The sequence below is a fragment of the Artibeus jamaicensis genome, unplaced genomic scaffold (genome assembly GCF_021234435.1).
Source record: "Artibeus jamaicensis isolate MK-2021 breed Jamaican fruit bat unplaced genomic scaffold, CSHL_Jam_final contig_469, whole genome shotgun sequence".
Taxonomy (NCBI): domain Eukaryota; kingdom Metazoa; phylum Chordata; class Mammalia; order Chiroptera; family Phyllostomidae; genus Artibeus; species Artibeus jamaicensis.
In genome coordinates this window covers 3,098,904-3,113,060 of record NW_026521847.1, presented here as the reverse complement: position 1 = coordinate 3,113,060, position 14,157 = coordinate 3,098,904, and the positions used below count along the sequence as shown (strand labels likewise).

At 42.4% G+C, this 14,157-nt stretch overlaps 1 protein-coding gene across 5 annotated transcripts in view; it reads left to right on the top strand.

Annotated features, from left to right (window-relative positions):
• Nucleotides 1-14,157, top strand: part of MYO7B (myosin VIIB) — a 117,868-nt gene that overhangs the window by 28,737 nt on the left and 74,974 nt on the right. For all 5 annotated transcript variants that reach the window (XM_053667387.1, XM_053667385.1, XM_053667388.1 and 2 more), the window contains 4 exons: nt 3,417-3,530; nt 4,381-4,533; nt 5,609-5,793; nt 10,390-10,511. In XM_053667387.1, coding sequence (XP_053523362.1) covers nt 3,417-3,530; nt 4,381-4,533; nt 5,609-5,793; nt 10,390-10,511 — 574 coding nt within the window. The remainder of the gene's footprint in view (nt 1-3,416; nt 3,531-4,380; nt 4,534-5,608; nt 5,794-10,389; nt 10,512-14,157) is intronic.

The window sequence follows — 14,157 nt, the reverse complement described above, 5'->3', positions numbered from 1 at the left end:
AGGCTTATGGGAATAATACTGTATTTTCAAAAATGTTTGTTACCTTTATACTGAAACAACAATTTGGGTAAAAAAAATCATTGTTTTCTTTTTTTAATTGTGGTAAAAAACACATAATATCAAATTTAATAACAACCATTTGAAGCATAAGGCTCAGTGGCATTAAGCTTATTCACATTGTTGCACAACATATCTGAGAACTTGCACAAAACTAGACTCTATACCTATTGAACACTATTATCCCTCCCTCTTCTTTCAATCCTATCTACTTCGTTTCAATGATTTTGACTTGTTCAGATACTTCATATGAGTGGAATCATACAGTATTTTTCTTTTTGTGACTGGCTTATTTTGTTTAGCCTAATGTCCTTGAGATCCACCCATAGGAGTGACAGAAATCCCTTTTTAAAGGCTACATGATATTCCTTCATATATATTTACTACGTTTGATTTATCTGTTCATCTGTCAGTGGGCATTTGAATTTATCTCACTTATTGGCTATTGTGAATAATGCTGCAATGAACATGGGTGTATAACTATCAGTTTGAGAGCCTGCTTTGAATTTCTTTGGATCATAAGGTAGTTTTATTTTTATAAAGATTTTAATTATTTTTAAAGAGAGGGAAAAGGAGGGTGAAAGACAGGGAGAGAAACATCAGTGTGTGATTGCCTCTTGTGTGCCTCCCTACTGGGGACCTGGCTTGCAACTCAGGCATGTGCCCTAACTGGAATCAAACCAGCAACCCTGTGGTTCACAGGTGGGCACTCAATCCACTCAGTCACACCAGCCAGGGCAAGGTAATTTTATTTTTAATTATTTGAAAATCCTCTATACTGTGTGCCCCAGTAACTGTACCAATTTGCATTTCCATCAGCAATGCGCAAGTGTTTAAATTTTTCCACATCCCCATCAACATTTGTTTTCTGTTCTTCTGACAGTAGCAATGGGTGCATTCTAATGGGCACATTGCTCTTTTCTTGAGGTCTTTGTAGCAGTTATTTGGACCTCACATAGGATTTGAACTTGTCCTAAGTTTTCTCCTTATAAGTGAACTTACCTTTCTGTCTGTCTACCCCTCCTCCTAAATTATTTCTTTGTTTCTGAAGTTCAATAACCTTTACTAGTAAATATCCTAGAGTTTATTTTTCTTTGTCATTATTTCCTGGTACCTGGTGTGTTTTCAATCTGTAACTTCAAGGTTTCTTTAATTTCTTGAAAGTTGTTTTAAATTGTGTCTTTAAATAATCTTTCTCTCAAATAACCTATGCACCACAATGTTCATAGCAGCACAATTTACAATAGCCAAGAGTTGGAAGCAACCTAGGTGCCCGTCAGTAAATGAATGGATTAAAAAATTGTGGTACATATACACAAGGAATCCTATGCAGCAGAGAGAGAGAAGGAGCTACTACCCTTTGCAACAACCTGGATGGAACTGGAAAGCATTATGCTGAGTGAAATAGGCCAGGTGTTGAAAGACAAATACCATATGATCTCACCTTTAACAGGAAGCTAAACAATAAAACAAACAAGCAAGCAGAATAAAAACAAAGACACTGAAATAGAGAACAAGGGGACAGTGACCAGAGGGGAGAGGGAAGGGAATTTAAGGGGGGTAAAGGGGAGGGATTTGGAGGAACAAATATGAAGGATGCAGGGATGAGAACTAAGGGGGGTGGAAATGAGAGGGAGGTGGGGAGCATGGGGCGGGGGGGCTAGGATGGGAGAAATAGACAAAAAAAACTGTACTTGAAAAATGACTAAATAAAATTATTTAAAAAATAAAAATACAAATAAACATTAATAAATAAATAAATCTTTCTCTTTCTTTGCTAGTTTTCTTCTTTAGATACTCTGATTATTTGTATATTTTTCTGTTTTCCATATATATTCTGTTCTTCCTAATCCTAATCTTTTAAAAATTTTATGTCAATTTACTCATTTTTCTCCTTCCTGTTGTTAACCTAAAAATAAAAAGGCCAAAGTGAGAGGAAACAAGCCTTTATGAGATCAGTAAGAATAGGTATTCATGAAGTGCTGACTCAGGCAGAAGCCCAAATAATTTTCTGATTACAAGACAATGGCAATGTATATTTTGAGGAAAGGAAGAGAAACAATTATGATAGAAAAAAAGGCATTTCTACTGGTGCAGAAAAGCTAAAACAGTGGCACTGATTCTAAGCAATGCTTTAAATTTTCAATCCAAAAATGGGGAGGGATTTTGAGGAGCAAGTGTGAAAGACACAGGGATGAGGACTGGGGTGGGGGGGCGGAATGGGAGGGAGGTGGGGAGACGGGGCAGGGGGGGCTGGGATGGGAGAAACAGACAAAAGAAAACTGTACTTGAAAAATAACTAAATAAAAAAATATATTAAAATTTTTTTTTTAATTTCAATCCAGTAGTCATCAGTCCAATAGCCACGATAACTGCTTTCTTTTTTTCCTAGCAACAGTTCTTTGAGACACAAGGTTGCTTTAGATCCAATTCAAAAGTTACTTTGCCCTGTTTTAACATTCTGAAGGTTTGAGCAGTAAGATGCACAAGGCAGTTCCTTTGGGATGGCAGCTACAACTCTATTTTAATTTGGCTCTGTTTATTTTATTGTTTACATGGTCTTCTATGATGTTTACCATGTTTTCAGTGGTGCTATTCTATTCTTCTGTTGTTGTTTCCAATCTTCCTGTCATTTCTGACCTGTGTTTATTTCTTATCCTCCATTTTTCTCTTGAGCTCTACCAGTTAAAATCTCATCCTTTAAGTAGTCTTGCCATGTTATTTTATGCTTCTGGTCTGCACTTTAATAAATTTTTAGAAATTATAGTGAAATACTTGATTACAGCTTTCCACTGCTCTGTGGAACTTCTGTTTGTTTTTCCTGGTCTTATTCAACTTGGTACATTCCTCCTTTTAGATTTCAGTTTCTTTGCATGTAGACCTTTGCTGGTTTCTTTTTGGTTACTGTTCTTTGAGTGGGGTAAGCTTTTTTGAATCACAAAAGAGTTTATATAGGTCAATGCCAGGTTGCTGGCTAGCAAAAAACCTAATGAGAGTTTAATCTTCTCTTCTCCCCAGCCAATGGGTTTGTGCACTACAGGGCTATTCACAAGGCAAAGACTCTTTTTTTTTTACCTCACAGAGAGGCTGCTTCCTGCAAATGTGGCTTATCCATTTTTTAGAACTAAGCTAGGCCAGGGACACTCCCACCACCACTTTCCATTACTATCCTGGCAAGAGTGATCAGAAGGGGTAGGGAGGGAGGAATTAAAAAGGAGGAGAAGATGAAAGGTGGGTGGCAGAAGGGCCCAGATGCCTTGGGAACTCTTGGTTGGGACAGCTCCCAGGAAAAGTAAGTCTTGAGCAAGAAGGAGAAGGTGAAACACAGATCTGACTGCAGTCTTCTCTCTGACCTCTAGGGTGACCACGTGTGGCTGAATGCCCCCTTTGACAACAAAACCAATGTTGCTATTGGGGGCATCATCAAAGAAATAAAGCCTGGCAAGATCTTGGTCGAAGATGACGAGGGCAAGGTCAGTGTGGTCCTGCTTTCCCAGGAGGCTGGGCCCTCTCCATGTCCCCATCCCACCCCAGGACTCTGAACCTTCTCTCCTTCTCTGGTACTGCTCCCCCACACCAGAAGTTCCAAAGTCCAAGTGAAGGCCTGTGTGGCAGGACAGCCTATAAAGAGTCCTGTCATGGTGAATGTTGCCTATCTCAGGAACTGTTTCTACAGTGAAAAAGTGGCAAATGGGCTGGAAGATGGAAAAGGAGGACAATTAGGGGAGCAGGAAAGAGTGAAATGGGACAGGAGCTGTGTCAGAGAGGAGGGAGGGCAGGAAACTGGTTTGCAAAGTAAAGGAGGGTGCACTGGAAAGATAGGAAATTTAACTCCTCCTCAGGCAGCCCTCTACAGAGTGGGGCATGTGGAAGTTTGGCTTCCAAGGAGAAGATTCTAGACTGTGGCCTGTGAGCCCATACCATAGAAGCCAGTAGAATTTAACAATAACATTTCTATTTGCAAAATGATGTTATGCAGTTGAAAAAACACTTTTACTCACACACTTTTATTCTAACAGTCTGTGAGGCTCCCAGCTGTGATTGATCACAATCACAGCCACATGTGACTTTGAGCTATAAGTTCCTTTGACCCTGGTCTAAAATTCATCCCCAGCCTCCAGCTGACACCTGGCCCTAGGCATGTGCTGACTCCAGCCTTAGGCTGACCTGATGCTGTTCCAGTGTCCTTTAACCTTAACTACAGACTGACCCTGGCCAGAAATGTGTTACTAGGTCAGCTGATCTGTTGGGAACTTGGAGGAGAGGTACAGTGGGTTCATGCAGAGACTGCCCACTTAGGAGATTCTGTACTGTTCATTTCAGGGACACTGGATCCAAACAGAGGACCTTGGTACTCTCAGCCCCATGCACCCAAACTTGGCTCAGGGTGTGGACGACATGATCCACCTGGGGGACCTGAATGAGGCGGGCATGGTGCATAACCTCCTGATCCGCTACCAGAAGCACAAGATCTATGTGAGCACTCATGTCTCTACGGGGCTCCCCATGGGGGCTTGGTCCACTCATGCCGTCCTCCTGGCTGGGGAGGAATACCATGTGCTGGGTTGTGCAGCCAGGCACACCTGGTTCAATCCCCAATGTGTGACGTGGAAAAGGTGCCCAACATTTCTCCATCTTTGTTCCTAATCTGAAAGAGTGTGAAAATGTTTTTGAGGGTACAGAAAGCTGGCGTATACTGTGACAGCACTGTGCTTAGCACATAGTAGGTGCTCAATCAGTACTGCCTCTTTCTTGAGCAGAAGACCTGCTTTAATGGCCAAGTGGACCAAAGGTCATGGGGATGGGCATAGTCTTCTGCATAGCCCCTTCATAGGCATATGACAGAGACCGAATCACCAGCAGGCAGGGGACCATGAATAGGGTAAGGGTGAAGATGAGAGGAGATGGCTCTGTGAGGAGGGGATAGAGGGCCTGTTGAGCCACTTCAGCTGCATATGCATTAGAGCTCCTAGGTCTGATAATAGCAGTTAGCTTACCTTTTTTGCCTAGTTGTCATAATCCTTGCAGTGAGAAAGCTTATCCTCTCCATTTCTAAAATAAAGACTGAGAGGGATGACCATGTAACTTATAGAGGTGACTACCGCTATCATACCCTCAGAGGCACAGGCAGAGCTAGCTGGGGTTTCATGTGAGCAAGTGGGGTCCCAGAAGGGATCAACTGAGGTCCCAGGAGGGATCAGTGGGGACTGAAATTGTTGACTAGCCTCACAGAATCCCTGTGAGGTGAACACTACTTCATACATCAAACTATTTTTATCGAACTTATTCTAAATACCCAATAGAATGGTAAATATTAATGATGACCACCTCATGTAATCTTCCTGTGAATGTAGCCCCAACCTTGGAGTTCTCACTCATGGTGAATACCCCATCTTTTCAGAAGAAGGATCTGAGCAGCTGAATATCTTATCTCCCAGGAAAAATCAGATAACCCTACCCCACCAGAGTCAGCTGCTCTAAGGCCAAGATCAGGACTAGGCAGAACTGGCTCTCAGAGTGTAAGGCACTAATCTCCTATTCCCTTCCCCAGACATACACAGGCTCCATCCTGGTAGCAGTGAACCCATTCCAGGTGCTGCCCCTCTATACCCGGGAGCAGGTACAGCTGTACTACAACTGCCAAATGGGCGAGCTGCCTCCGCATGTCTTTGCCATCGCAAACAATTGCTACTTCAACATGAAGAGGAACAAGAGGGACCAATGTTGTATTATCAGGTGGGGGCAGACTATTCACATTACTGGGGCAGGGGACCAATGGGCCAGGCACCCAAACTGAGCATCTTATAAAGAAGGGAGCACTTTTCTCTAAACCTCCTCCACAGACCAGCATCTGCAAACACCTTCCCCAATAGCACATGAGCCCTCAGGCATCTAGCCCTGCTTCCCTCCTACCCTTAAAAGTCCTTCCAAGGCTTCTTTCCTCCAGAACCTACTCTTCCACTGTATTACCAGGGCCTAGACTCTCTGCCCTTTAGTGACTATTCTTTAAGACAAGCAAGGATGGTATGGCTCATTTAGAAGTGAGCCCAGCATAGGCACTTGGACTGCTAAGGTCAAACAGGCAAGGCCTCACTCAAAAAAACAAATAAAAAACTCAGGCAGACCTCAGGTGAGGACAGGGCAGCAGTGGCTCCAGGGTTAGCTCTCAGGTCACTAGGGCCCAGAAGAGATGTGTCCCCCTGCAGTCCAGGACCTAATCCTGCTTCAGAGAGTTGTTGCCTGACCTGGCCTCTCTGCTTCTTGCAGAAGCCCTCCTTGTACCTAGGGAAAGGAGGGTGAGAGGGATAGGAAGGAAGAGGTGGATTTTGGCTCCAAGGCACATTGCTTGGTGTTTTAGTAGTCATTCATTCATTCATTCATTCATTCCTCATTCACTCATTTATTGGAGGTTATATTGTGCTTCAGTAGTGTACCTCACACCATCCTAACATGGGGAGACCACAGCAAATAAAAGGGATCACAATTCCTGCCTCAAGGATCTTATATCTTTTTGCAGGAAGACAGTTGGGCACAAAATATATAGGCAGTTTTTCCAGCAGGTAATGGGAGCTTTGAAGAAAAACACTGCAGGGAAAGAGAAAAGAGAGTGATGGAACCACTGCTTTAGGTGGGGGGCAGACTAGTCACAGCCTCTCTGAGGAGGAGATGTTGGAATAAAATCCAAACTGAAGTTCTGTAACATAGGTCATCATACTTCGTGTTCTCAGCAACCTTTTGAATAGACATTTTTATTCCTGTTCTACTGTTGGGGAAACCTCTCAACCAGAGGTTGAGAAAAGCTCACAGAGCCACTTCTCACCTCCAGGACACAGTACCTGAAAAGAGGATAAGGAATATTGTTCTTCTACTCTTTGCATGAACATGTCACTCGTAATCAAATTGCCTTCTCATCCTGCCCCCACACTCCCCTCCCCTGGGCTATGAGCTCAGCTCTCTGCCAGTGCTCTCTGCCCCTGCTTGTGTCTGTAGCAAGCATTTACATATTCCTTGACTCAGTGGAAACTTGGGGATCTGGCTGACTTCACTGGAATAGCAAGTGTAGATATTATGAGCAAAACTTTCTAAAACTTAATATTTTCAGATAAAATAATATTTCTCTTTGATTTGCTTCAAAATGGTACAAGAGAGGAAATAAAATTGGCCTGGAGGAGAACCTTGGAGTCTGGGTTGTGGGAGCTTGTTATGCAAACTGTAAAGTGCAGGAACCCCTGTTCCACTTACTTATGCATTCATTGGTTGATTCTTGTGTGTGTCCTGATGGGAGATTAAACTCAACAGCCTTGGCATAGTGGGATGATGCTCTACAGGACTAAGTGTCCTAAGTAATTTTTTAAAACTTTATATGGAAAAAAATTTTAAATATATTTTATTGATTATGCCACTACAGTTGTCCCCTCCACCCTGCACACCCCTCCCCCACCATTCCCCCCCCTTTAGTTTATGTCCATGTGTCACAAGTTCTATAGATTCTATATTTCCCATACTTTTCTTGACCTCCCCCGTCTATTTTCTACCTACCATCTATGCTACTTATTCTCTGTACCTTCTCTCCCCTTCTCCTCCTCCCACTCCCCTATTGCTAACCCTCCATGTGATTTTCATTTCTATGGTTCTGCTCCTGATCTAGCTGTCCTCTAGTCGTCCTTTTGTTTTAGATGTGGTTGTTAATAACTGTGAGTTTGCTGTCCTTTCACTGTTCATCTTTTTTATCTTCTTTCTCTTAGGCAAGCCCCTTTAACATTTCATATAATAAGGGCTTGGTGATGATGAACTCCTTGAAGTTGACCTTATCTGAGAAGCACTTTATCTGCCCTTCCATTCTAAATGAAAGTTTTGCTGGACAGATCAATCTTGGATGTAGGGCTTTGGATTTCATGACTTGGAATACCTCTTTCCAGCCCCTTCTTGCCTGGAAGGTCTCTTTTGAGAAATCAGCTGACAGTCTGATGGGAACTGCTTTGTAGGTGACTGTCCCCTTATCTCTTGCTGCTTCTAGAATTCTCTCCTTCATTTTCATCTTGGCTAATATAATGATGTGCCTTGGTGTGTTCTTTCTTGGGTGCACCTTCTTTGGGACTCTCTGAGCTTCCTGGATTTCCTGGGAGTCTCTTGCCTTTGCCAGATTGGGGAAGTTCTCCTTTATTATTATTTCAAATAAGTTTTCCACTTGTGGCTGTTCCTCTTCCCCTTCTGGTACCCCTATAATTCGGATGTTGGAACATTTAAAGATGTCCCGGAGGTTCCTAAGCCTCTCCTCATTTTTTTAAATTCTTGTTTTTTTCATATTTTCCTGTTTGGTCATTTTTTTTCTTCCTTCTGGTCCACTCCTTTGATTTGAGTCCCAGTTTCCTTTTCATCACTATTGGTTTCCTGTGCATTTCCCTTCATTTCAATTAGTTTAGCCTTCATATGTTCCTGCAATTTGTGACTAAAATCAACTAGTTCTGTGAGCATCCTGATCACCAGTGTTTTGAACTGTGCATCAGAAAAGTTAGCTATCTCTTGGTCGCTTAGATTTATTGGCTCTGGGGCTTTGAGATCTTCTTGAGCCATAATGTTTTGGTCTGTTCACACCTGTTACATATGAGGGGCAGAGCCTTAGGTGTTCTCCAGGGTGGGGCGACCCAGTCACTGGGTTGTGTTGCTGTATGTGGGGGCGGGGTCAGAGAGGGGCAATGGCAATTGTTCTGCTCTCTCTCAGATTTCTGTCCCCTCTGCTGCTCCCCACAAGCTAATTGGGCCCTTCTGGTGTGGGCTTGTGCAGCCTCCAGGAACCTATGGGTCTCTCCAATGAACTCTCTGTGAGCCTGGGAGCCTCTTTTGGCACCTTGACCCCAAAAGTTTTTCCAATCAGTGCTTTTAGGCCTTACTTCCTGGCCCTGAGGCCCTGGTTTGCGCTGTCTGTGTCACTGCTCTCTCCTCTGCCTAGTTTATCTGCACACAAATGTATGACTGTGGTCAGCCAGCCACCCTGAGCCTTCACTGGGTCCGCCTGTTGCCACCCCACGACTGGGATTCACCAACCGCCTGTGCGCCTGGGTCAGCCAGCCAGCTTTTCCTGCACAACCCTACTCTGCCACCCACTGACTCCGCCCCTCTTACTGGTCTGACTGAATGATTCGTAGTTGGACTTCCGTATAGTTCAGTTTTCTGTGTTTTGATTGCATTTTTGCTACTAAAACTTTGTTGTCTTTAAATTTGGTTGTGTGAGGAGACACAGTGTTTCCACCTATGCCTCCATCTTAGCCAGAAGTCCTAATTTTTTAAAAGATTTTATTTATTTATTTTTAGAGAGAGGGGAAAGGAGGGAGAAAGAGAAGTAGAGAAACATCAATGTGATTGACTCTTGCATGCCTCCTACTAGGGACCTGGCTTGTGACCCAGGCATGGGCCCTGACTGAGAATCAAACCAGTGTGACCCTTTGGTTTGCTGGCCCACACTCAATCCATTGAGCCACACCAGCCAGGGCTCCTAGGCAATTAAAAAAAAAACAGTTTTCATTTTTTACCAGCATGTAATTAATATATATTCACTATGGAAATTTTAGAAATTTTCAGAAAAATATTCTGAGAAAAAAAATTGCTAGATATTTTTTGCAGAATACTTCCACTACCCACTTAGCTAAAACTATACTGAATAGTGCCAACATCTGCCATTCTTCTATAACTCATAAGCACTGACTATGTTGTTGTCAGCTCTGAGTAGACAGTTTTAATGGCTGCATGATGTTCCCTGACTGGATGGACCATAATTAATTTCCCCATTCAGGTTACTTCTGATTTTTCATAATTGCAGTGATAAATAAATAATGCTTTAATGAGTAGAAAGCTCTGTGATGAAAGTTTTTTTTTAATTTTAGGATTATTTTCTTAGGCTAAACACAGAATAATTCTGAAGTTTTTGATACCTGTGCCAAATTGCTTCCCAAGAGACTGATGCAGTTCCCCTCCAGCCAACAAACTCCCTGCTCATGTAGAGAGTGTCACAAGGCATCCAGTCATCTGGTCTTTTTCATTTATCTGTTATTCATAAGCACTGCGCCCATGACCCTGGAATGAACCTAATAGACCCTGCCTTCTAGGGCTCACAGTTCAGCAGGGTCCAAAGACAAACACACCAATAACTAGTACAACATAGTCTGAAAACACAGGGGACTCAAGGGAAAATGTGGTGGGAATTCTGCACACAGGGAGAGCATCTCTGTTCAGACTACCCCAGAAAGTAAGCCTGTGATGGGTTTGCAGTAGAGTTGAGAGATTCTGAAAACCTTATTTTCCTATTGACTAATTCCCAATGTACTGTCTTTGCAGTGGTGAGTCTGGGGCAGGAAAGACAGAGACCACCAAGCTCATCCTTCAATTCCTAGCCACAGTCAGTGGCCAGCATTCATGGATTGAGCAACAGGTCCTGGAGGCCAACCCCATCCTGGAAGGTAAGTCACCCTTAAGATCAGCCCTCCTCCCAGGCCCTTCCTGTGGGCTGGAGCCTTCCTGCCAAAACGTGCCCCTGGGGAAGGACAAGAGAGGCCACACATGCTCAGCAACTTCTCAAAATTCCTCAGGACATGAAAGATAAGAATGGAGTGGGTGGTAGTGTGGGGCCTCCCAAGAAGCACAAAGGGGAAATACTGATGACTACAAGTTTTACTAAATTTGTTTTCCACAGGGTTGTAACAAGTATTCCTTTTAAAAGGGGTCCAAGATGAGTCAACTTGGGAGATGCTGTGTATGTCAGTTTGTCCTCTGGGAAGCAGTTGCCAGCTAGGGTTAGGGCTATAAGAGGGGTTAAGGGGTAACCCCTGAAGAAGGTGAAAGGGGAGGAAACAAGAATGGGCAGGAAAAGCCTCCAGACTGGGATGCTGGCAGGACACTTAGGAAGGAACAGATTTGGGCAGGATGAGATTCACACTGCAATGCATACCTGACAAAAGTGTTAGCCAACTCCACAGGGACCTCTGGAGCCAATGCCAGTTAGAGGAGTCCTGTATTAGGCTCAAAACCAGGCCTTGGTGCCCCCTTCACTCAGTCTTTGGTAGGGGTGGCCCAATGCCAATAACCTCAGCGCCAATGTTGTTAGCCGCTGGTCAGCACGTTCTCTTTTTCTTTACAACTGAAGTATAGTTTATATACAGTAAAAATTGACCTTTTTGATGTACAGTTTTGTGAGTTTTGACAGACTCATACAAGTAATGTAACCCCTATTATAATCATGATATAGAATGTTCAAAATTTTCCTCAGTCCCCTTTGTGGTTGGCTGTATTCCAAGCCCCATCCCGTCACAAGCACTAATTTGTTTTTTTCCCCTATAGTTTTATCTGTTAAAAGAGGTCATATAAGTAAAAACATACAGTCTGTAGCCTTTTGGTTCTGGTTACTTTTATTAGCATAATGCATTTGGAACTTTTCCATGTTCCTATAACAAGATTTATTCCTTTTATTACATTATTTAGAAGTAACACAGTTTGTCCACCAAGTGAAGGACATCTGGGTTGTTTATAGTTTTTAGTGAGTATGAATAAAGCCTCTACCAACAGTTACATACAGGCTTTTGTGTGAACACATGTTTTTCTCTTAAATAAACATACAGGAGCAAAATTGTTGGGTGGTAAGTGAGCCATTTAACTTTGTCAGAAACTGCCAAACTGTTTTCAAAATGGCTACTCCATTCAGCACACCCACAAGCAGTGGATGAGTATTGCCACTGTCCCTGTGCTGAGGTTGGGGTGTGGACAACTGTCTTCCCTGCCATGGGTAGAGTGGACCTCACTTCGACTCACATTCACTTCTCCTTCATGGCTAATGACTGGAGCTGCTTTTCATGTGCTCACTTCCCATCTGTGTAGCTTCTATGGTGAACTGTCTTTTGCCTATTTTTTGACTGAGTCAATTCCTTATTAGTGATTTTGTAATCATTTTGTAAGATTTAGTTATATATTCTGGATACAAGTCCTGTATAAGATAGGTGGTTTTAAGTATTTATTCCCAGTCTGTGATTTGTCTTTTCATTCTCTTAACAGTGTTTTTGTAGTCAGAATTTTCAGATTTTAATAAATTTTAATTTAGCATTTTTTTCTTTTATTGATTATGTTTTTGGTACTGTATCTAAGAAATCTTTGCCTAATCCAGAAATTTTCTCCAATGTTTTCTTTTAGATGTTGTGTAGTTTTAGGTTTTACAATCTGGTCTATGATCCATTTTTTGTTAATTTTTTCTGTGGTACAAGGTATAGGTTGAGTCCTTCTTTCTCTTTTCTTTCCTCTCTCCCTCCCTTAGTTCCTTCCTTCTTTCCATATGGACATCTAATCAGTTGAGCCCCATTTGTCAAAAACACTATTCTTTCTCCATTAAATTGTGTTTGTTCCTTCGCTTAAAATCAATTGACCCTATAGTTGGTCTATTTCTGGACTCTTATTCTGTTCTATTACCCTCTCTGTTTATCTTTTTACCAGTACCACATGGTCTGATTTCTGCAGCTTTTTAGTAAGTTTACAATCAGGCAACATGTAACTTCCAATTTTGTCCTTTTTTGAATGTGGCTATTCTAGGTCCTTTGCCTTTTCATACAGTTTAAAATCACCTTGTCACTTTTCACCAAAAGAAAAAAAAGGCTACATCAGATTCTTTCTTGAAGAGGGATCTGCCACTGGATTCAATAACATTAGGCATTTCACTTAACATAATGTTCTTCAGTTCCACCCATGCTGTCTCAAAGGGTAGGAGCTCCTTCTTTCTCTCTGCTGCATAGTATTTCATTGTGTAAATAAATATACTATAGTTTTTGATCCACTCATTTACTGATGGGCACTTAGGTTGCTTCCAGCACTTGGCTATTATAAATTGTGCTGATATGATCTCACCTTTAACTGGAACATAATCAAAAAAGGAAAAAAGCAAATAAAATATAACCAGAGACATTGAAATTAAGAATAATCTAACAATAACCAGAAGGGAGGGGGGAGGGGACAATGGGGGGAAGAGTTATCAGGAACTACTGTAAAGGACACATGGACAGAATCAAGGGAGAGGGTGGAAGCAATGGAGGGAGGTGGGTTTGGCTGGGGTTGGGGGGAATGGTGAAGAGAAAATGCAGACAACTGTAATTAGGCAACAATAAAATAATTTAAAAAATAACATTAAGCAGGCTTCTGAACTGTAGTCCTTCTCAGAGCCTCTCCTGTGCACTGGGATTCCTCAAGGAAGACAGTCAGTGTACCCTAAACCTGTTTGACCAAGGAACAATTTTCCTTTTTCTCATGGAACTAATGCTGAATGGTGGTACAGAATTTTCAAACCACTTCCCAAACCACAAGTGGGTCATAAAATAAGTCTTTTAGAACTAATAAATAGGATAGAATAGAAAATACACCAGCACATTGCTCTTGGTAAGAACTGGTACAGAATATTTTCTCTTAATTATGTATGTAGGTAGGGGTAGGTATGTACTAGGACATAGAGCAAAGGATATTTCTTACTGTGGATCATTTCTGAGATGCCTGCAGAAACAGCTCTATGGAATGCACTTTGATTCATACTTCAACCTCAGTTTGTCCTGGGTTGATCTCTTGATTGGTGCACTAGCCCATGCCAGCTTTTGCCATTCTTGGTGCAAGCTGGCCATCTCTAACCCAGCCTCCATTCAGCTTGAGCAGTCTTTCAGACGAGATCGGGCGCGTTCAGGGTAGTATGACCATAGACTTGAGCAGTCTTTCAAAAAATGCAAATCTGGTGCCACACTCCTTCCAAAGCTTTCCCACCTTCACCATCATTTCCAGAATCAGTGCCAAACTTCTTAACCTGGCATTCAAGGATCTGTGCTATTAGGCCCACCTACTAACTAATGAGTTCTTTCTTTCTTCCACTGCCTTCTTCCTGTATCCTGTGCTCTAGCCAAATTTCCCACTCTGCAAGCACACCTCATGCTTTCTGACCTCTATACCTTTACCTGCATTTTGCCTTCCTCTTAATGTATCCTTGGCTGCCACCACTGTCCAGGGCAATACTATCTGTCTTCAGTTCTGGGCTTCACCACCTTCTCTGAGAAGCTTTATCAAATGACTGCTAAAAGTACATTTTCTCCT